At 41.0% G+C, this 24451-nt stretch overlaps 1 protein-coding gene across 8 annotated transcripts in view; it reads right to left on the bottom strand.

The window, feature by feature from the left end:
* LOC139545161 (vesicle-associated membrane protein 8-like) overlaps nucleotides 1-17780 on the bottom strand; it is a 42854-nt gene extending 25074 nt beyond the window's left edge. For 5 of the 8 annotated variants that reach the window (XM_071352612.1, XM_071352614.1, XM_071352618.1 and 2 more), the window contains exons 1-6: nucleotides 6439-6624; nucleotides 5561-5784; nucleotides 5363-5453; nucleotides 3796-3888; nucleotides 3386-3503; nucleotides 3023-3174 (exon numbers count right to left, since the gene is read on the bottom strand). In XM_071352612.1, the coding sequence (XP_071208713.1) occupies nucleotides 3023-3174; nucleotides 3386-3503; nucleotides 3796-3888; nucleotides 5363-5453; nucleotides 5561-5775 (669 nt within the window). In that variant the 5' untranslated portion in view covers nucleotides 5776-5784; nucleotides 6439-6624. Of the gene's footprint in view, nucleotides 1-3022; nucleotides 3175-3385; nucleotides 3504-3795; nucleotides 3889-5362; nucleotides 5454-5560; nucleotides 5785-6438; nucleotides 6625-17492 lie in introns of those variants that run through there. The other 3 variants (XM_071352615.1, XM_071352620.1, XM_071352613.1) reach the window with 2 other exon arrangements.
* Between the last annotated feature and the right edge of the window lie 6671 nt (nucleotides 17781-24451).

Below are 24451 nucleotides of genomic sequence, written 5' to 3'. Positions count from 1 at the left end.
ATCATACAATATGATTTTCTGGATTTTTGTTTTAGATTCCGTCTCTCACAGTTGAAGTGTACCTATGATAAAAAAATTACAGACTTCTACATGCTTTGTAAGTAGGAAAACCTGCAAAATCGGCAGTGTATCAAATACTTCTTCTCCCCACTGTATACGGATGAGCGATGACCGAGCGGCATAGGCAAGATGCAATAGATTGTATAAGATGCAGTATATACACGAGTTGACTTATGTAAGATAATGTTAACATTATTAAAGTGGCATTATTTAAAGTGACTAGTGATTTGAGTCTGTATGTAGGCAGCAGCCGCTCTGTGTTAGTGATGGCTGTTTAGCAGTCTGATGGCCTTGAGATAACCGTTTTTCAGTCTCTCGGTCCCAGCTTTGATGCACCTGTACTGACATCGCCTTCTGGATGGTAGCGTGGTGAACAGGCAGTGGCTCGGGTTGTTGTTGTCCTTGATGATCTTTTTGGCCTTCCTGTGACATCGGTGCTTTAGGTGTCCTGGTGGGAATGTAGTTTGCCCCCGGTGATGCGTTGTGCAGACCGCACCACCCTCTGGAGAGCCTTGCGGTTGAGGGCGGTGCAGTTGCCGTACCAGGCGGGGATACAGCCTGACAGGATGCTCTCAATTGCCCATCATTAAAAGTTTGCCAGGGTTTTAGGTGACAAGCAAAATGTATTCAGCCTCCGGAGGTTGAAGAGGCACTGTTGCGCCTTCTTCACCACACAGTCTGTGTGGGTGGACCATTTCAGTTAGTCTGTGATGTGCACGCCGAGGAGCTTAAAACTTTCCACCTTCTCCACTGCTGTCACGTCGATGTGGATAGAGGGGTGCTCCCTCTGCTGTTTCCTGAAGTCCACGATCATCTCCTTTGTTTTGTTGACGTTGAGTGAGAGGTTGTTTTCCTGACACCACACTCCGAGTGCCCTCACCTCCTCCCTGTTGGCTGTCTCGTCGTTGTTGGTAATCAAGCCCACTACTGTTGTGTCGTCTGCAAAATTGATGATTGAGTTGGAGGCGTGCATGGCCACACAGGTAAGGTGGAGGTGATCCTTGACTAGTCTCTCAAAGCACTTCATGATGACAGAAGTGAGTGCTACGATAGTCATTTAGTTCAATTATCTTTGCTTTCCTGGGTACAGGAACAACGGTGGCCATCTTGAAGCATGTGGGGACAGCAGACTGGGATAGGGAGCGATTGAATATGTCCGTAAGAACACTAGCCAGCTGGTCTGGCTTGCTCTGAGGACGCAGCTAGGGATGCTGTCTGGGCCAGCAGCCTTGTGAGGGTTAACATGTTAAAATGTCTATTGTGAGCCACGGAGAAGGAGAGGCCCGCAGTCCTTGGTAGCGGGCCGCGTCGGTGGCACTGTATTATCCTCAACGCGGCCAAAGAAGGTGTTTCGTTTGTCTGGAAGCAAGACGGTGTCCGTGACGTAGCTGGTTTTCTTTTTGTAGTCCGTAACTGCCTGTAGACCCTGCCACATATGTCTCGTGTCTGAGCCGTTGAATTGCGACTCCACTTTTTCCCTATACCAACATGTCGGTTGTTTGATTGCCTTGCGGAGGGAATAACTACACTGTTTATATTCAGCCATATTCCCAGTCATCTTTCAGACAGCAGCTCACAACACACCTGGTGTGTGCCCTCAGGCCCCCACTCCACTACCACATATCTACAACACAAAATCCATGTGTACTTGTGTGTATAATGAGTATGTTATTGTGTGTGTATGCATGTGTCTGTGCCTATGTTTGTGTTGCTTCACAGTCCCCGCTGTTCCATAAGGTGTATTTTTATCTGTTAAAAAAAAAAATCTGATTCTACTGCTTGCATCAGTTACCTGATGTGGAATAGAATTCCATGTAGCCATGGCTCTATGTAGTACTGTGCGCCTCCCATAGTCTGTTCTGGACTTGGACAGTGAAGAGACCTCTGGTGGCACGTCTTGTGGGGTATGCATGGGTGTCTGAGCTGTGTGCTAGTCGTTTAGACAGAGAGCTCTGTGCTTTCAACATGTCAATACCTCCCATAAATACAATTAGTGATTAAGTCAATCTCTCCTCCATTTTGAGCCAGGAGAGATTCATGTTTGCTCTCTGTGTACATCCAAGGGCCAGCCATGCTGCCCTGTTCTGAGCCAATTGCAATTTTTCTAACTCCCTCTTTGTGGCACCTGACCACACGACTGAACAGTAGTCCAGGTGCGACAAAACTAGGGCCTGTAGGACCTGCCTTGTTTATAGTGCTGTTAAGGTAGAGCAGTGCTTTATTATGGACAGACTTCTCCCCATATTAGCTACTGTTGTATCAATATGTTTTAACCATGACAGTTTACAATCCAGGGTTACTCCAAGCAGTTTAGTCACCTCAACGTGCTCAATTTCCAGTGGCATGTCATTAGTAAAGATTGAAAAAAGTAAGGGGCCTAGACAGCTGCCCTGGGGAATTCCTGATGCTACCTGGATTATGTTGGTGAGGCTTCCGTTAAAGAACACTCTCTATGTTCTGTTAGCCGGATAACTGTTTATCCACAATATCGCAGGGGGTGCAAAGCTATAACACATACGTTTTTCCAGTAGCAGACTATGATCAATAATGTCAAAAGCCCACTGAAGTCTAACAAAGCAGCCCCCACAATATTTATCATTAATTTCTCTCAGCCAATCATCAATCATTTGTGTAAGTGCTGTGCTTGTTGAATGTCCTTCCCTATAAGCATGCTGAAAGTCTTGTCAATTTGTTTACTGTAAAATAGCATTGTATCCGGTCCTAAAAAAAAATCTAAACTTTACTAAGGCTTGGTAGGAGGCTGATTGGGTGGCTATTTGAGCCAGTCATTCCGCTATTCTTAGGTGGCAGAATTACAAAAGGCTTTCCGCACCAATTCCATTTATATTCCGAGTTTGGCTATGTGTCTCAAAAATGTCCAGGTAACTCCACATCAAACCTCACAGGCATTGCCTGGTCCTTTACCTCAGGCTATTCCTGGAGCAGGAAAACCATCACTTACCTCAAACTTCCTCTCTGACTCAGAGCTGTTGATGTTGCTCAGGTTCTGCTCCACGGTCTTTTTGGGAGGCCTCTTCTTCTTCACCACCTGCTTGGCAGCCAGCTCTCTTGCAGCACCCTCCTCCATCTCTCCCCCATCTCCTGCTCCATGCTCTATACGCATAGGAAAAGGTCAGAGCCTGATCTTTTATTGACAACAATTATTATTATTTTTACGACAGAGCAAGTCACAGTATGGCACCATATTCCCTATATAGTGCACTACGCTGTGGACCATGGTCAAACGTAGTGCACTATAAAGGGAATAGTTTGCCATTTGGGACACACAGACAGTGTATGGATGTTATAGTTAAGAGGCTCTCACCTTCCCCGGGCTTGGTCTCAGCACCCAGTCCTCCCAGTACTCTGTATGCATCAGCATGGACAGCATCCACTCGGACTGCGTAAATCTTGGTGCTTGCGTCCAAGGTACCCGCTGCCACCTTGGCAAGGACAGAGAAAAACACATTATCTCATACAGCCAACAGACGCTAGGCCCATAAAGTGAAATGAACAGTCTGTCATCAATATAATCCATTAGTTTGGAATATGCCTATAAAAACAAACAATGTATATCTTAAGTGGTTGCGCTACAATCTTATTTCTTCATTAGTAGATTATGCTTTAATCTCCTCAATAGTAGCACAAATCTGAAGAGTTTTGTGATGAGTAAATTTAAAGAGACATAAGAAACAGAAACTACAATAAAGGAATAATTAATGTATCAAGCCATACCTTGAAATTTGTGAGCTCAGAATCCTTCTGTTTGAGGATGTCAGCCATGTAGTCAATCAGGTGGAGACCAAAGGCATTTTTGGTGGTAATTTTCTACAAAAATAGGACAAAGTTTTGTGAATCTGAGACGCCAGTTTCCAATAACCTGCATGGTTGGAGATACAGTGCCTTCAGAAAGTATTCACACCCCTTGACTTTTCCCACATTTTGTTCTGTTATAGCCTGAATTTAAAATGGATTAAATTGAGATTGTGTGTCACTGGCCTGCCTACAGACAATACCACATAATGTCAAGGTGGAATTATGTTTTTATTTTTGCAAATTAATAACAAAAATTACATCTGAAATGTCTTGAGTCAATAAGCATTCAACCGCTTTGTTATGGCAAGCCCAAAGAAGTTCAGGAGTAATAATTTGCTTAACCAGTCACATAATAAGTTGCATGGACTCACTGTGTGCAATAGTGTTTAACATGATTTTTGAATGACTACCTCAATCTCTGTACCCCACACATACAGATAACTGTAAGGTCCTTCAACCAAGCAGTGAATTTCAAACATAGATTCAACCACAAAACCAGGGAGTTTTTCCAATGCCTTGCAAAGAAGGGCATCTATTGGTAGATGGGTAAAAATAAAAAATAAAGCAGACATTGAATATTCCTTCGAGCACGGTGAAGTTATTAATTACACTTTGTATCAATACACCCAATCACTACAAAGATACAGAAGTCCTTCCTAACTCAGTTCCCGAAGAGGAAGGAAACCGCTCAGGGATTTCACCATGAGCCCAAATGTGAGTTTAAAACAGTTACAGTTTAATGGCTGTGATAGGACAAAACTGAGGATAGATCAACAACATTGTAGTTACTCCACAAACACTAACCTAATTGACAAAGTGAAAAGAAGGATGCCTGCACAGAATAATATTCCAAAACATGCATCCTGTTTGCAATAAGGTACCAAAGTACAACTGCAAAATATTTGGCAAAGAAATTACCTTTATGTCCTGAATATAAAGCGTTATGTTTGGGGCACATTGAACACAACATATCACTGAGTAGCACTCTTCATTTTTTCCAAGGCTGTATCATGTTATGGCTATGCTTGTCATTGGCAAGGACTAGGGAGCTTTTTAGGATACAAATAAACAGAAGCACTAAGCACAACCATAAAGGAACAGAGCTGAAAAATAATAAGGTGAAAATGTTGTACAATCCAGGTTTGCTAAGTTCTTATAGACTCTTCCAGAAAGACACACAGCTAAAATTGCTGCCAAATGTGATTGTAACTTGTACTGAGGGCTGTCATGAAAAAAACACATTTCCACTTTGTCATTATGAGTGTGTAAATAGGTGAGAATTTTTTTAATGTTATTTATTTTGAATTCAGGCTGTAACAAAATGTGGAATAAGTCAAGGGGTATGAATACTTTCTGAAGGAAACATATGACGCCATAAGAAATGACTAGGAGCGAGAACATCACATCAACATTTCCTTGGGATGTATTCTGCCCCTCTTAGAAAAGTGTCTGTTAACGGCAGTATATGCATGCACGTGCTGCTTACATTTTCAGTGGAGAGCTTGATGCAGGTGGAGTAATGCTCTGAGATCTGTGCATTTGACAGTATGGGCACAGCAGCAGGGGTCCCCGTGGTGCTGAACACAAACACAAGGATTGTCTCTTACAAAGGTCTAAATCAATAGAACACCTGTCAAGATGTAGTACTAAAGGAGATTACTGGCAGAGAGAGGGCTTGTCCTACCTATGAGAGGTAGATTCATTAAATGAGGAGTCAGCGGCAGCTTGCAAGTCAATGACCCGGGATCTGCGCCTCTGACGCCGCTCTAGCTCATCATCGTTTCCCTCGAAAGATGCGAAGAGCGGGGTGCTGCTCGCGGCAGGAGAGGCGCCCCTGTGCTTCAGGGACGGTGAGGCCCACTGACGCACCCGGGAAAGGGGTGAGGACGATGAGCTCATCGTGACTGCCTGGGGGGAGAGGGACACAGAGATGCACATTAAGTTCTTTATTCCTCTCTGCTCCCTGAAGTTGCATTTATTAAAATGAGTTATACTGTCGGTACAGTAACGTTAGCTGTTGGATATTTCATCATAGGAGCCTAGCTATCTAACGTTACGAAAGCAAAGGCAGCTTGATTTTTTTTTAAAGCAATCCTAAATTAACAACGTTTTTGTTGTTGGCCACCTGTAAACAATGTAATTTTAGTTAGCATTTGGGCTGGCAAAGCTAAACCTAGTCAGCCTAAATACAGGAAGGTATCGTTTGTGATTGTTGGTAGCTGTGATACTATCGTTAACGTTACCTAGTTAGCCAACTTTTTAGCTAGCTAAAAACATAACTGAATTAGATAGATAACTTGCTATATCTGATATCAATAAACTAGTTAAGTTAGCTAAAGTTAGTTAAGGTTGGTGTGGGTATAATTTGTGTAACGTTCCAACAGGAATCTGTTCCAAAAACTTCGTAAATAACAAGGATGCTAACTAAAATTTGCTAATTTGCAATACCCAACAAGGATGTTAACTAAAATGTGTTTATTTGCCATACCCAGATTTTGTTTATGCTAGCTAACGTTGCTGTATGAAAACAAAAGCTGTAACTAGATTGAATTCGTACATTACCTCGATTATTTCCAAAGCTTCTGGAACAGTGAACTGTTTCTTTATAGATAGCTACATTAAAATGAAAACAAAGCGTGTTTTGCTTTGTAGGAATGCACTTTTGTTCCTGATCAGATTTGAAAATGTGCGCCGAAGGGTTTACGTAACGACAGTGTGCATTACCATGTTGAATCGACACTCGACTCCGCCCCATTGAGGTAGCTCCGCCAATACCACATTTTGTGTTTAGACACCCGATTAGCCACCAATCACCCCATTAAAAGGTGGAAACATCTTACCAATCACACCATTGTTTCCACCTTTTAATGGGGTGATTGGTGACTAATCGGGTGGTTTAGAAGATGACAAACTGGGGGAGTGTTACCGAGGTGCCGAAAAACTTTTTGAGGGGACATTTCTACCATTAAATATTTTCTCTGGTGTTTTATCTCCAGAGTGGGTGACCCACCTGCGGTGCAGAGTCCTCTCTCTAATTAAAAATATTTGACCAAATTGTGTCCCCAAATGGCACCATATTCCAGAGCAAATCAAAATTAATTTGTCACATACATTAGCAGATGTTAATGCAAGTGTAGCGAAATGCTTGTGCTTCTAGTTCCGACAATGCAGAAATAACCAACGAGTAATCTAACCTAACAATTTCACAACAACTACCTTATACACACAAGTGTAAAGGAATGAAAAATATGTACATAAAAATATATGAATGAGTGATGGTACAGAACAGCATAGGCAAGATGCAGTAGATGGTATCGAGTACAGTATATACATATGAGATGAGTAATGTAGGGTATGTAAACATATAAAAGTGGCATTGTTTAAAGTGTCTAGTGATACATTACATCAAGATGGCAAGATGCAGTAGGTGGTATAGAGTACAGTATATACAGTGGGGAGAACAAGTATTTGATACACTGCCGATTTTGCAGGTTTTCCTACTTACAAAGCATGTAGAGGTCTGTACATTTTATCATAGGTACACTTCAACTGTGAGAGACGGAATCTAAAACAAAAATCCAGAAAATCACATTGTATGATTTTTAAGTAATTAATTTGCATTTTACACCGCAGATGTTATTGCGGTGTAGCGAAATGCTTGTGTGATTGTGACAAGTCTGTTTATATTTGGCTTGGCTAGCTAGCTATCTTGCTAATTGTGATTTGAATGATGCAGCAATACCAGATAAAGAGCATCTGCTTTTTGGCACCCTGCCCCAGTTTCTAGAGGGAAGTGGACTTGCGGAGATGCAGAGGCTTGCATCGGCTTTTCTGGACCGCTGCTGATGTGTACTGCCGCTTTCTCTCTCAAGATAGTACCTTTCTCAACTGCTTATCATCTAAAGCTGTGCAAGACCATCACCCAAGAACTGCCATATTCCTACATTTGTTTTGTTAAATTGTTTTTTGTTTATTTTGTTTTTGAAGCAACTTTGAGATTCTACTTGTAATGAAAGCACTATATTAAAGAAATCGATTATTATTTATTTTTAAAGTCTATTTAGAAAAGATAAAGGTCCCTGGTTTAGGCCAAAACCTTATCATTGTAATTGGGTTTAGGTTTGGATATTGAAATATTTTCCCTATTTCCGTCATAAAAAAACATGTTGGTAACCTATGAAAGAATTGCTAGACTAATTCAAACCATAAATGACACTAGACGGCGGTAAGTAGGTCTAGAAGAGAACAGAATCATTGCATTGAGTAGGTTTGTCGCCTTTCCAATATAAGTATTTTATAGTTCTGTATCAAATGGTGATCAGGACTGTGTATTATGATGTAGTAATAGTTAGTGAAATTGTGTGCACAGATATTTGGTTTTAACATTTCACCCCTTATGAATAAACATACAACCATTGCACATGTGTACTCTTTCAACAAACCCTATTTCCTATCAATGGGTCTCACCATATGTAGTCTATTTGTCTATTCCATTTGATCTATTCTACTCTAGTGCCAATGATCTCTCCGTCAGCATATAATCTCTCTATGTTGTTTTTCTCAGCCAAAGCCTACCTATTCCCGGAATACCTGCATTGAGGAAGCATTCACGCCTTCATTGTTTACTCCCACAGTCAGTCTAACTGCCCTGGCTTGCACTACTCCCTTTACCTCCCTCCTCCTGGAGAGATGTGATGTATAATCTGGCTAATGCATCTGCAGAGAAGTGCCCCAATGATATATGGTTATGGTCTATAGAGGAAACTGGAAAATAAACACACACACACCATGAGTAGAAAGCGGATAGAGTGCCTGGGAGGATGGGATGAGGGGGAGAAAAAGAGGCCAGTTATCTTTCCAAAGGATATTTGAATCCACCCCTATTCTTATTATTGAGTGTTGTTGTTCTTTGGGAGTTCATATAGTGATTACATGTACTGATAGTTAAGTCTACCATCCCCGTCTGTGCACAGCGCTGTCATTAGTTCACTATATCAGCAGTCATCGGCTGACTGTCCCCCAAACAGGTCAACCAGCAGCAACGGGGATACTGGCACTTTACTCCCAACAAAATTGCAAAACTGGCTGGTACGATGTATTGGTAAGGACTTTTCTATTGTCTATGTATGTATTGTAAATTGAAGGTCTGGGAGGTGTAGAGAGGCTGGTCCTACGAGCAAGGGCTTGCATCCCTATCTCAATTTCTCTCATTCTCTCTCCTGTCATCATTTAATCTGTAAGAAATTACCTGTGGGACACTCCAATCACCTGCGTGGGCACTTTGTTGACCTTATAAAAGGTCGACACACAGATATTATTGGATATTTTTGGTTCCATTGGCCATCAGAGAAAGGCCTTTGGAAAAGGACAATGTTGGTGAGTGTGGGCTATACAAAATCTTATAGCCTATGAAAACATTTGTTTCAAACATACTGTATTTACAGTAGACTATCTTAAGATATATGTTCTTCCATATTTTAAGAGGGATACTATTCATTACACATCGATTTTTTGACAGATGTATGATAGAGATCAATACTCTATTTTGGATATTAAGCCTGTCTGTGTAAGGGTAAATACTCTTGTAGACAGAATGTTACCAACGTTGATTGATTTCATTCAGTAGGCTGCTGCATTCACACTGACGTGTTTAGGTTCTCATTCGATGTTGTCATGTGAACAGTCACGTAGTATCAAAGATAAACTGCTGTTCTACTTAATACGAATATAGCCTTGCTAGCCTTCTACTGTATGTCGCTTTGCTAAGACCAAAATTGCACACTTGGAATCTGACTCCCCTGCCAGTTGGTTTTGGAATTTAACAGTGACGGAATATATTTCACAGCTGAAGAGGTGAATGAAGAGAGGGATGCCCCCCGGGACTATGTAAAGGGTTTGTCAAAAACTAAAGGTGGGAGTGATAAGGTTGAGAGAGAAACAGAGAGCGAGAGAAAAAGGAAAAGAGAGGAACGGAATGGAACAGGTGGCTTGTGTGGAGCCACAACCACAGACATAAACAATGCCTTTGTTACGCTCGTTGATAGATGAAGACCAAGGTGCAGCGTGGTAGGCGTACATTTTTCTTTATTTTCAAATGACACCAAAAAACAACAAAACGAACGTAAAGCTCTGTAGCGCCAAACAGCAACTATACAAAGACAAGATCCCACAAACTAGGGTGGAAAACAGGCTGCCTAAGTATGATTCCCAATCAGAGACAACGATAGACAACTGCCTCTGATTGGGAACAATACCCGGCCAACAAAGAAATAGAAAACTAGAATGCCCACCCAAATCACACCCTGACCTAACCAAATAGAGAAATAAAAAGGCTCTCTAAGGTCAGGGCGTGACAGCCTTTGTCTCGTTCACCAGAGGTTTTAATTCACCACAGGTCTTGCATGGATTGTTGTGTTGCTGCCATTACATATTTTCTCTGGTGATTTATATCCCCAGAGCGGGGTGACCCACCTGCGGTGCAGAGTCTTCTCTCTAAATTAAAAGATTTGACTAAGTTTGTGTCCCAAATGGCACCGTATTCCCTACAGGACCCATAAGATAGTAGTACACTATATAGGGAATAGGGTGCCATTTGGGACGCTGAATAAGTTAATAGACTGCTGCTGCACTGGTGGTCTGTGTGTTGATTGGTATGGTAGGATGCCTGCCTCCTTCGTGTGTGTGCCTCCCTCCCTCCCTCCGTGGCGATTTTAGCATGTAAATATTGGTGGGGCAACATTTTGTTTAGATGCATGCAGTGATGGAAAAAGTACGCAATTGTCATACTTGAGTAAAAGTAAAAGATACCTTAATAGAAAATGACTCAAGTAAAAGTGAAAGTTACCCAGAAAAATACTACTTGAGTAATTCCATACAGTATTCTATACTATTCTACGGTATCTTAGTCACTTAATGTTTACATATCTGGCATTACTCATCTCATATGTATATACTGTTTTCTATACTATTCTACGGTATTTAAATCACTTAATGATGTTTACATATCTTGCATTACTCCTCTCATATGTATATACTGTATTCTATACTATTCTACTATATCTTAGTCCGTTCCGCTCTGACATCGATCGTCCATATGTATATAGTCTTAATTCATTTGTACTTAGATTTGTGTGTATATGTTGTGTAATTTGTTAGATATTACTTGTTAGATACTACCGCACTGTCGGAGCTAGAAGCACAAGCATTTTGCTACACCCACAATAACATCTGCTAATCACGAGTATGTGACCAATAAAATATGATTTGATTTGAAGAGTTACAGGGTGTGTTAAGTGGTGGTGTCCCATCCTTTCCGGTTGTTGGTCTGAAGTAGGACTAAATATATTTTAATAGTGGAGTATGGTGGTGTTTTTTGTTGTTGTTGTGAGTGTAGTGTTAGATTTTAGGGTATTTGTTTATTTTTCAAGCAAAGTATAAAGAGTTATACTGCAGTCTAGTATGTGGCGGTAATGCAACATTTATTGGACGCCAACCGCCGTTAAACCTCATTGAAGAAGAAGCTTTCTTTCAGCAATGCTACACTTGGCTATCAGCGGAGCTTTGTCTGGCAGTGAAACAGTTCATTCAGCCTCATTTACTGCCTTTAAAAAAAAACATAGCTGATATGGCTGACTTGCTTAAACAAATGTGGTTTCTACTGACAATTGAGATGTACAAACTATGGCATATTTCATTTTTACATTTTTAAATTGAACCTTTATTTAACTAGGCATTTAATGGGACGATGAGCAGATAAGAGGCAATCCGTAATCAATTAAGACATTAATGAGCGAGCTAGGACGGACATAGTCAATATAACTATTTGTTCAGCACTTTGGAAATGTACAGCAACAGAATTCAGAACATGGGCCATTCTTACAGTGTTCTCTCTGTACACCAAGTCAGAACTGTAGGATAAATAAAGGTGGCATATAAGCAGACAATGAAAGCTCTTGCAATATTCTATGATTACATTTCTCTAAAACAGGTCATAGGCTACATGTGCACCACCAAGTCAGAATAGTAGGCTAAGTTATGAGGGGGAAAGGCACCAAATTATTAGGGTGAGGCACATCGGCTACTAAAAGCTTACTACACAACATACAGTTAGTATGAATTTCTTAGCAACAGTATACATATCTCGCAGGCATATTACATTGTTTATGCAGCAGCATACAATACATTTTTGGAATCACCTTGTTGTGCTGTGCTCACTTGAACAGGAAGGTGGCGCAGCGGTCCTTCGTGGGCAAATTTTGTCATTAAACGTTGTCATCAAAGTCGGGCATTCTTTGGATTTATGGTGCTTTCAAGACAACTGGGAACTCAGAAAAAACAAGGTTGAATTATGACGGCAGTGATCTTCAGGTCAGAGCTCTAGAAAGAGACCCCAAGTTCCCGACATGGAATACCGAGTTGGATGACCGTTCAAAACTTATTTTCCTAGTTGGAGCTCTTTTTTTATTCATTGTCTTGAACTCACTGAAGTCTGAGATTTTGCCGTTCCGAGTTTCCAGTTGTTTTGAACGTGGCAAATGTATTCAATCTTTTATAGCCCATGGTGTTGAATTGGTCTATCCTTTTAAGCTTGAAAAAGAGTCCCTTAAACCCAGACTTGAACCACACACCCACTCCACTGAATAGCAGGCTAGTGATTGCTTTGCAACGCTTGCAGTTAGCCACTGATTCCTTCCAAACCACTGATTGTTGAATTTGCGATTTCCAACTTGTTGTGTAATGTTTATGTCCAATGGCCGATGAGCACCGATACATTTAATCTATAATTTCTCTTCATATGACAAGGATTGAAAAGGATTTGCCAGTAGATTGTCGACTTGATTCATGATGATGATTGCTAGCTTGCTAGCTAAGATTTCGAAAGTATGTCCATTCAAAGCGACGGTAGATATAACGTGATTTTCTCTGTGGGCAATGACCTTGAGCCTTCTTGGATGGGCACTTCTAATGTAACTCTATGGCAGCACCCAAAGGGCTTGAATTTTCGAGCTCTACCCGTACATTTTGCGGTGATGTAGGCTATGCCCTACCTGCCCTGAAAGACGGGTCGCCACTGCCCTCCCATTTCCCCATGGATTCCCAGTGTTAATCCGTTAGAGCTGGTGTTTCTGGAGGAAGACACCATACTGGCTGTGACTGGGGCTGTTGCAGTGACCTTACTACCACCACACCAGTCATGACCGCAGTAAAATTCCACGTGACCACGGTAATCTCCTTTTATGCATTCTGAACATGCTTTGGTAATACCCAATTTGCTAATGACCATCAGGTCCTAATGGCCTACTGTCCCTCTAACCATCAATGCAAATGCAATCGAAAATCACATCAAACACTTATTGTCAAAACAGTAGGCCTATCATAATTTTAAAACTCACCTCACTGTGATGATCAATTTAAAGAAACAAGTTCAACAGCCATTTGAAACAGTGTAAAACCTGATTGTTGTGGTGTTGTTTCAAAGCCTAACACAATGAAATGGACAGTGTTTTCTAAGGTGAGGATTAATTCAAAACACCATATGCATATTAGAGTTTATGCTTATCCATACATAATTGGTCTAGCCTATACTCCAAAATTAAACAAATTTGAGTAATCGCTTTTGAGTGTGGACTGTATTATTATGCATACTGCATGGACTGGTTAGCTTATGCTACGCTCCAAAATGTATATCCATGAGTCTGGGAGAGAACGTATAGTCTTAGGCGATGCTGTTGTAGCCTAATAATAGGGAATTGTTAATATTTTCATAATGAAATGGGTGACACATTACCTTTAGCGATAAAGAATATCTCACCACCATGAGTTTCCATCTCCTTCTCGCTCTCCATTATTCCTTTCTCGAGCGTGTTGACGGGCTGTGAACAGTTTAGTGAATATGTTTTGTTGCGATTTTCCTGAATAGATTTCACTTGGATTCCCAATTTTAGCATGGGTAGCTGCAGGAACAAGGTTGGAGAGCCGTGCCATATAGGGCTGGGGCGGAATATCACCTATCGGGCAGCGAGAGCATGCTCCTCAAACAGTGGTTGATGCGTGGAGTGAAAAGAGTGTTCTTATGCACTACATGACCAAAAGTATGTGGACACCAGCTTGTCGACCATCTCATGGGCATTAATACGGAGTTGGTCCCCCCTTTGCTGTTACATCAGCCTCCACTCTTCTGGGAAGGCTTTCCACTAGATGTTGGAACATTGCTGCGGGGACTTGCGTGTCCATTCAGCCACACCATTTTACTGCCAGTGTTTGTCTATGGAGATTGCATGGCTGTGTGCTCGATTTTGTACACCTGTCAGCAACGGGTGTGGATGAAATAGGTGAATCCACAAATTTGCAAGGGAATCCACATACTTTTGTATATATAGTGTATTTATTTTTCAGCTGCTCATATTAAGCACATGATCCGCTATAAAACCAAAGTAGCCAACAAAACGGACCGTTGGAAAAGCACATGGCCTCCATTCGCTATTCCAGTGCATACAGATGACATGTCTTTTTCCCCTGCCCCTGTACATTTTATGGGCTGCATGGCACGACTATAGGCTATTGATGGTTTGCGCTCTGTTCCTTGCCTCAGGCTGCACAGCTGTTCTCATCAAGTGATCATATTTTCAGACTGTTCTCAATTTAATCTTGTCTTTACTAATATGTAAAAAATGTTTTAAAAAAAAGTAGAATGGCCCATATATTATATGTTTAGATTTCTAAGACACTCTAAGGTTTGTATTATTCACAACTAAAGCTGCCAAATATCTCTAAATCTAGCATAGGCCTGTTTCAAACTTTTACGCTCAACATAGCCACTTCAAATGCTCACTCTCTCCGTAATGAGAAAAATATCCTTTCTATTTTATTTAGCTACATTCAATTATACTGAACAAAAATATAAATGCCACATGTAAAGTGTTTTCCCCATGTTTCATGACCTGAAATAAAAGATTCTCTCAAATGTTGTGCACAAATTTGTTTACATCCCTGTTAGTGAGCATTTCTTCTTTGCCTAGATAATCCATCCCCCTGACAGGTGTGACATATCAAGAAGCTGATTGAGTTTATTTTATTTTTACAGGGACAGTGCTCATTAATCAACGTTTCAGTAAAAGTGACGGTTTTAGCCAGCCGGCTAATTTTCAACCACAGTCCCTGGGCAGGTTATTAAAAACAATTACAATACAGACAATCAATGAGCAGTGAGCACACGCAGAGCAACATAGGACAGGCAAGACATAGCATACAGACAGAGCAACATAGCACAAAAAATCCATAAAAGCAACAAAGTGTTTCCACACCTCACAAGCTACAGACAACAGATAACATGGCAATACACAATTAAACAGCATGATCATTACACAGGTGCACCTTGTGCTGGGGACAATAAAAGGCCATTCTAAAATGTGCAGTTTTGTCACACATCACAATACCACAGATGTCTTAAGTTTTGAGGGAGTGTGTTTTAGAGAATTTGTCAGTACGTCCTACTGACCTCATAACCGCAGACCATGTGTAACCACGCCAGCCCAGGACCTCCACATCAGGCTTCTTCACCTGCGGGATTGTTTGAGGAAGTGTTGAGAAGTATTTCTGTCTGTAATTTTGTGGAGAAAACAAATTCTGATTTGCTGGGCCTGGCTCCGTCGTGGGTGGTCCTAGCTCCCAAGTGGGTGGGCGTATGCCCTGCCAGGTCCACTCGTGGTTGCGCCCTTGCTAAGTCATGTGATATCCATAGATTAGGGCCTAATTCATTTATGTAAATTGACTGATTTCCTTATATGAACTGTAACTGAAATTGTTGCATGTTGCTTTTTGTATTTTTGTTCAGTATTATATTCTTCTTACTATAAAATCATATAAAAGAAAAATGATGGCGCAGACTTATAAACATATCTTGTCAGGTAAATGTACAAGCCTACAGCCTATGATATGGAGCTTAGCCAGATAACTAACATACAGTAGGCCAACTCATATTCTGTTCTCCTGAAAAATATTTTCTTCATATCATAATGTTTCTTTAGACCTGACTAAAATAAATAATGGATTTATTGTGATGGTGTATATTAAATTGATTCATTAGACTTTTTTAAACGTAGATGTTCCAAAGGCATGCATCACTGGCTTGTATGTGTGGAGGCCTGGAGATGCTAAACATGTTTATGTTAATTAACCGTCAATTACCGTGGGCCGGCTGCCAAAATGTCATTGCCGCCACAGCCCTAGCTGTGACATGGAATTTTAGGGGAGATCAGATGGTAGGAGGCAGCAAATAAGAGGTCTCTTAGGGAGAGAGAAAGGACAGAAGAGGGGAAACAGCGAAAAGGTGTCACGCTCTGACCATAGATATCTATGTTTTCTTTATATTTTGGTTAGGTCAGGGTGTGACGAGGGTGGGTATGCTAGTTTTGTATTGTCTAGGGTTTTTGTAGTTCTAGGGGTTTTGTATGTCTATGGTGGCCTGATATGGTTCCCAATCAGAGGCAGCTGTTTATCTTTGTCTCTGATTGGGGATCATTTTTAGGTAGCCATTTTCCCTTTGGTGTTTGTGGGTTCTTGTTCTATGTTTAGTTGCCTGTCTGTACTATTCATATAGCTTCACGTTTCGTTTTGTTAGTTTGTTCAGTGTTAATTCTTTAATAAATAGAATGTACACATACAACGATGCGCCTTGGTTCGATTCATACGACGAACGTGACAAAAGGACAGAGTGAGATAGCAGTAATGACATTAACCTTGTATCTTTATTGACCTTTTATTTGTAGTTTTGTCTCTATGCACATCCACTGGACCCTGCACATTCACACACATACTCACTCCATCATCTGCTCACAGTGGCGGTTAGTGCCGTTTAAGATGAGGGAGGACCATTTTTCTTAATGAGCATGGCTTTATTTCTATTACAGCATATTGGATGACTGTCATTCATATTCCATTCACCCAGTTCAATGTAACAGCGATAGGTTTAGGCTACTACATGATACTACAATTTTCCCTATACCCATCATAAGGTTGCTACAACCTAGCCTTTGAATCAAAGTATACAAACTAGGTGCACACAGGTTGAGAGACAAATTTGAGGTGATAGACAGTGAGTGACACATAGACAGACAGTGACGTTCAATACCGCCTTGCGTCTAGCTGATATAGGATGTAATCATTAGTCCAACAGTTGCAAACGAGAGTTTCAATTGGACAAATGAAAGTATGTTTATCCCCGTTTTGTTCCGTTTGCTTCCGTTTAAGAAACGTTTTTCAACAGAATCGGCGGATTGAATACCCCCATGACCACGAGTAAACACACAGCCACGTTGTATTTCTTCTTGCATCCATGCACTCTCCTCCTCTCACCTCTTACCTTCGCTTGTGGACTTCAATGCACAACAAATCAGCTGTATGTGACCAGTCGATAAAACTTTTCCAAGCCAAACCGCTACACACAGCCTACATCGTGGTTACCATATTAGCTAAAGTAATGTCATAGTCAGCATAGCTAATATAACTAACGCGTTAGTAAACCTGCTACAATCATGCAATAACGTTACAGTGTACAGTCAGTAAGCAGTTACACCGGCGGGCCCCGGTGGCAATAAATTAGTAAAAACAAAAGTTACCTTGCCTTGGAAGAGTTCCAGTGTTGTGTTGGATAGTCACAGCCAGCTAGCTAACATAGCATCCCTCTGTTTGAGCAGGGTGTTTCAGTAGGCTAAACTAGCTAGCTGCATTTGCTAGCTAAGTAAGTGAAACAGAACAAAAATGACAATCTCTCTATATTTATATTTCTTTCTTGCTTCTCCTTCATTTTGGAAGATATTAATGTGTTCAAAACAGTTAAACTATTGTCTTTCGCTCTCTTTGAGTCAACTACTCACTATATTTTATGCACTGCAGCGCTAGCTAGCTGTAGCTTATGCTTTCAGTACTAGATTAAATCCTTTGATTTGGTGAACAACATGTCCGTTTATGCTGCAAGACCTCTGATAGTTTGGAGGATATCCTCTGGAAGTTGACATAATTACTGTGTAAGTCTATGGAAGGGGGGTGAGAACCATGAGGTTTTGTATTGAAGTCAATGTACCCAGAGGAGGACAGAAGCTAGATATTTGGTGACGTGATTAGATTTAGTGTAGTTTTATCTAAAAAGGATACCTTTTTTAATGTTTTACCATTTTTGTTTTTATGACATTTACTGAGGAGGATGATCCTCCCCTTCCTCACACATAATATACACATACATTACTGACTCTACACACATATTTGAAAACATTTCTAATAACCTGTTTTTGCTTTATCATTATGGTATTGTGTGTAGATTGTTGAAGAAAAACAATAATTTTATAAATTTGAGAAGAAGGCTGTAATGTAGCAAAATGTGGAAAATGTCAAGGGGTGTGAATACTTTCCGAATGCACTTTTTTTCCTCACATGGTCTCCTATCATTGCTATGCAGACGACACACAATTAATCTTCTCCTTTCCCCCATCTGATAACCAGGTGGTGAATCGCATCTCTGCATGTCTGGCAGACATATCAGTGTGGATGACGGATCACCACCTCAAGCTGAACCTCGGCAAGACGGAGCTGCTCTTCCTCCCGGGGAAGGACTGCCCGTTCCATGATCTCGCCATCACGGTTGACAACTCCATTGTGTCCTCCTCCCAGAGTGCTAAGAACCTTGGCGTGATCCTGGACAACACCCTGTCGTTCTCAACTAACATCAAGGCGGTGACCCGTTCCTGTAGGTTCATGCTCTACAACATTCGCAGAGTACGACCCTGCCTCACGCAGGAAGCGGCGCAGGTCCTAATCCAGGCACTTGTCATCTCCCGTCTGGATTACTGCAACTCGCTGTTGGCTGGGCTCCCTGCCTGTGCCATTAAACCCCTACAACTCATCCAGAACGCCGCAGCCCGTCTGGTGTTCAACTTCCCCAAGTTCTCTCACGTCACCCCGCTCCTCCGCTCTCTCCACTGGCTTCCAGTTGAAGCTCGCATCCGCTACAAGACCATGGTGCTTGCCTACGGAGCTGTGAGGGGAACGGCACCTCCGTACCTTCAGGCTCTGATCAGGCCCTACACCCAAACAAGGGCACTGCGTTCATCCACCTCTGGCCTGCTCGCCTCCCTACCTCTGAGGAAGTACAGTTCCCGCTCAGCCCAGTCAAAACTGTTCGCTGCTCTGGCACCCCAATGGTGGAACAAACTCCCTCACGACGCCAGGTCAGCGGAGTCAATCACCACCTTCCGGAGACACCTGAAACCCCACCTCTTTAAGGAATACCTAGGATAGGATAAAGTAATCCTTCTAACCCCCCCCCCCTTAAAAGAGTTAGATGCACTATTGTAAAGTGGTTGTTCCACTGGATATCATAAGGTGAATGCACCAATTTGTAAGTCGCTCTGGATAAGAGCGTCTGCTAAATGACTTAAATGTAAATGTAAAAATCACTCCAGTATCCCTGAACATTGTAATATGGTATTGGAACTGACCCTGTATATAGTATGCTTACCCACTTAGGTCTACTTATTGTGTTCTTCATATTTCTTCTTATTTCTCGTTTTTTCCCTTCTAGTATTACATTTCTATTGATTATTGTATTGTTGAGTTTTGAGTTTGCAAGAAAGGCATTTCACTGGACTTGTGCATGTGACATTAAAACTTGAAACTTAAGAGGGAATAAATAAAATGGCTGATGTTAAAAGGATGTTGTTGGTGGGTGTCGTGTCATTATCGTTGTTCTGGTGTTTATGGTACAGGTTTGTGTGTCCAGTTACCCGGGAAGATATACCCAAAGGCAGTCCAAAATACAAAGAAAATCCACAAAGTTGTAAGAACAGCAGGGAAAAACAAACCTCAAAAGACTAATCAAAAATAAACAAGAACAAAACCAGAGTACCTCTGGAAAATCCAACTAGAGAAATATATGTTCACAGCATGGCTGGGGCTGGGTGCTAACATACAAACACAGAGCAAAGAACTGAGGAACACTCAGGGTTTAAATACCTACAAGAAAATGAGGCACAGGTGCAAACAATAACTAGAACAAGGGAAAAACAAAAGGTTCAAAAAGGCGCAATGGGAGCATCTAGTGACCAAAACCTGAATAGTCCTGGCCAAAACCTGACAACCTGACACCCAGAGATTGACAGTGGTAGTTTAAGTGTGTGTGTGTGTGTGTGTGTGTGTGTGTGTGTGTGTGTGTGTGTGGTTACTCAATCATGGCTTCCTGAATGGTAGAGGCAGTTTAAACCAACATGAAAACACGAGAACACGTCAGTCAGCATGACTGAGCTGCAAACTAAAATGTTGTAAAATACATGGCATGCTATCTGTCATTTTAAAGGCAACAATTGGTATGGTAATGGCGCAAACGGGGGGATATTTGAAATAAGGTATGTTTGACTAATAAATAAATGCTTTGGCTGAGAGTTTAATTTTGCGAGGGTGGACCATGTAAACTTCCAATTTCTAACACGTATGGACCCAGAAGTTAATCACGCAGCTGACCAAATTATGCAAGGTTTTACTTAATTTTTCGACTAAAATGACGTACCCAAATCTAACTGCCTGTAGCTCAGGCCCCGAAGCAAGGATATGCATATTTTGCATAGTTTGTGGAAATGTGAAAGGAATGTTGGAGAATATAAAACAATAGATCTGGTAAAAGATAATACAAAGAAAAAAACAACCATTCTTTTGTATTTTTTTTGTACCATCATCTTTGAAATGCAAGAGAAAGGCCATAATGTATTACTCCACTCCAGGTGCAATTTAGATGTTGGCCACTAGATGGCAGCAGTGTATGTGCAAAGGTTTAGACTGATCAAATAAACCATTGCATTTCTGTTCAAAATTTTGTATCAAGACTGCCAAAATTGTGCACTCTCCTCAAACAATGGCATGGTATTCTTTCACTGTAATAGCTACTGTTAATTGGACAGTGCAGTTAGATTAACAAGAATTTAAGCTTTCTGCCAATATCAGATATGTCTATGTCGTAGGAAACTTTCTTGTTACTTACAACCTCATTTAATCGTATTAGCCTACGTTAGCTCAACCATCCCGTGGATGGGACACCGATCCCGAAGTTAACCAAGATTATGTAGGAAACAACATGTACCAGGCATTGTGAACGCAGATAAAGATAAAGTGACTGTAACACTTCCTTTCAAGGGGTCCTTATTACATTTTAATTACACTGTAACAAGTATTGTAATTAACTGTAACAACTCTATGTCTAAGCATAGTACATGTAATGTTTGCCTAAGTACAATGTAATTACTAGTTGTAACACAGGATTCAGCTAATTAAAATGAAGTGTATCTTGCAGGGTACTTACATGTAACTAATGTGTACTTATACAGTACATTACCCATCCTGACAACCTGGCCCTCATTTTTTAAGTTTCTGGAAGTGCCATTCAAGTGGGAGAATAAACACACTAGTACACCATAGAGTACATGTAATATTTGCACAAGTACAATGTAATTACTAGTTGTCACACAGTATTTAGCTAGTTAAAATTAAGTGTATCTTGAGGGGGACTTACTTGTAATTATAGTGTACTTACAAAGTACGTTACACATCCTGACAATCTAATCGTTAGCTTCTGAAAGCGCCATCCAAGTGGGAAATAAACACATTATTACACCACAGAGTACAATATCTGCATAAGTAATTACTAGGTGTTACACAGGATTTATCTAGTTAAAATGAAGTATAGCTTGAAGGGTACTGACTTGTAATTATAGAGTACCTACCTGTAAAGTACATTACCCATGCTGACAATCTAATCGTCAGCTTCTGAAAGCGCCATCCAAGTGAAAAATAAACACTTATGCGCCACAGAGTATGTAATATCTGCATAATTACAATGTACACAGGATTTAGCTAGTTAAAATAAACTGTATCTTGAGGAGTACTTGTAATTATAGTGTACCTACAAAGTATGTTACCCATCCTGACAATCTAATCATCAGTTTCTGAATGTGCCATCCAAGTGAGAAATACACACTCTAGTAGAATGGAAATCAACAACTCTGTTTCTGTCTTCATATGTTTCTTGTAAGCATTTTCCATCCTGGAGTCTGAGACCTTGTGGAAATCTGTGGTATAGAAGAAGAATGTATGACAATTTAGCATTAGACACTACATTACTCTATACTAGTTATCATCATCATGCTTTCTATAGGCTCTTTGAAGTCCCTTCTCTCACCTCCAGAGGAAATCAGAAGAAATCCTTAATACAGAGAGGTCTGTTGCTTAAAGTCTGAGAGAGAATAAGGATGTGATGTTCTTGTAAGGACCGACGCTGGAGTAGAGGAGCAGGTACGAGGAGTCAAACATTTAATTGGAACAGACATGGAACAAGACAGGAACAGCGTCAGCACACGGGTATACAAGGACATATGACAATCAATGCTGAAGTAGGGAACACAGCGGTGGAACAGACAGATATAGGGGAGGTAATGACAGAGGTGATTGAGTCCAGGTGAGTCCAATAATCACTGATGCGCGTGACGGGGAAGGCAGGTGTGCGTACTGATGGTGGCAGGAGTGCGTAATGCTGGGGAACCTGGCATCCTCGAGCGCCAGGGGGGAAGAGCGGGAGCAGGCGTGACAGTTCTAGCTTCTTTACCTGTATAAGAGTTGATAATCTCAATGAACGAAGAGCTCAGTCTAGACACTACTCAGAAATTACAGTAAATGTCCTAGTTTTAAAACCTTTATAGTCTGTTAGTCTGCTCTGGAGCACCAGACATTGTCTCAGCCCCTTTACCTCTCAGAGAGATCTGTTGTGACCAAAATGGCATCCTATTCCCTATTTAGGGCACTACTTTTGACCAAGGCCAATAGTACACTACATAAGGAATATAGGTTGCCATTTCAGACGCAGACATCTCAATGAGTGATGATCAGTCTTGCCACTTCTATGAATGTTTTCATTTTACCTTTACTTAACTAGGCAAGTCAGTTAAGAACAAATTCATATTTTCAATGATGGTCTAGAAACAGTGGGTTAACTGCCTTGTTCAGGGGCAGAATGGCAGATTTTTACCTTGTCAGCTCTGGGATTTGATCTTGCAACCTTTTGGTTACTAGTCCAATGCTCTAAACACTAGGCTACCTGCCGCCCCAACAATAGTTGTTGCTATATATATGGAGTTTGAATTGACAAGATCTTTTGTGTGCTTTCAATGTGCAAATACACAACTTTATATCAGCCACATTAATTTAATGAAAATTGAATTGCTCAGTTTCAGTCCAACAAGTTTTTGCACATTTCTCAAAACGTCAAATTTCGAAGTCGCTCCAAATGTCATATTTTGAAGTGTTTTTGACCCCCTGGGATGAATCCTCCTGCTCAGCATCTTTCCATTTCTCCAAACGTCAAATTTAGAAGTTAAGGGTTAAGGTTTTAGATAGGGTTAAAACATTAAGTTTAAGCATTCATTCGGAATGGTTAAGTTAAGGTATAAGGTTTGGTATAGATTAAAAAATTAAAGTGAGTGTCCACAACTGGGATTGAACATGTGAATTTCTGATCTGGAGTCATGAGATTATGGAATCATGGGATTACACCCATCCACTATCCCCGTCCACAACGTCCTAGCAAAACCCAAGCCTACTTGATGTTAACAGCGCTCACTGTTAACCCTAGTGGGTGATTTTGAAGGTATTTCCCAACATTCTCAGGACATGGACAGATGCCCAATTTCGAAGTCAATCTTGAGTGATCTGCCTGTTTGTCCAGCCTTCTTACTTTATTCCAATAAAATTCATCCCTTTTTCTCTGTCATGTAGCTTTTGAATTTCCTTTTCTGTTAAAAAGGGTGAAATATTGATACTTGCAGCATGTTTCTCATCATTTGCTGATGGGTTATTTTAACATAAGCGATATTTGGTTGGAGGGTCTCCCCACCAAGCGGGCATATTTTTTTTGCGGCCCCCATCTTGAAATCGGAGAGAAAAATGTACAAGTTAATTTCCTGCAATTCTACACATTTTGCCATTGGGTGGAGAGACTTTTGCAGTTTTAAAGCTAATTTCCTGCAATTCTAAAGACTTTGCCATGACTACTGGCATATTAATGATTTCTGAGTGAGAGTGACAAACAAAATCAATGGAGGCCCCCTGGAGGTCAGGGCCCCTGGGCACATGCCCTGCGTGCCCAGTTGGTATTTGGCTATGATTACTACAAGTTTACATAACTCGCTAGACTAACTTGCCAATCAAAAAATTGTTAGCCTACATTGCTATTTGAGTGATTATCAGTGACTGACAAAACAAGAGAAAAACTGCTGATGCACAACCACATTTCGAACTTACACCTTGTGTATTCTACTATTCTGTAAGTCGAGACCCGACTGAGTTCCTAAAAAACTTGGGGGGCCCACTAGTGGCCGGGGGCTCTAAGCGTCCGCTTATGTCGCTTATGCCTGGAGCCGGCCCTGTTGGTGGAGAAAATGTTTTATGCGTCTCTCATTTTCTTTGCTAGCAGCAGGGTGTAATTTGTGTCAATCATCCCCTCTCTGTTAATAATAATAAATACTCTGGAGTTGGTTGGAGGACA

The sequence above is a fragment of the Salvelinus alpinus genome, chromosome 19 (genome assembly GCF_045679555.1).
Source record: "Salvelinus alpinus chromosome 19, SLU_Salpinus.1, whole genome shotgun sequence".
NCBI classification, from domain to species: Eukaryota; Metazoa; Chordata; class Actinopteri; order Salmoniformes; family Salmonidae; genus Salvelinus; species Salvelinus alpinus.
Note: the sequence above shows the minus strand (reverse complement) of the source record. Positions and strands in the feature narration are given on the sequence as shown.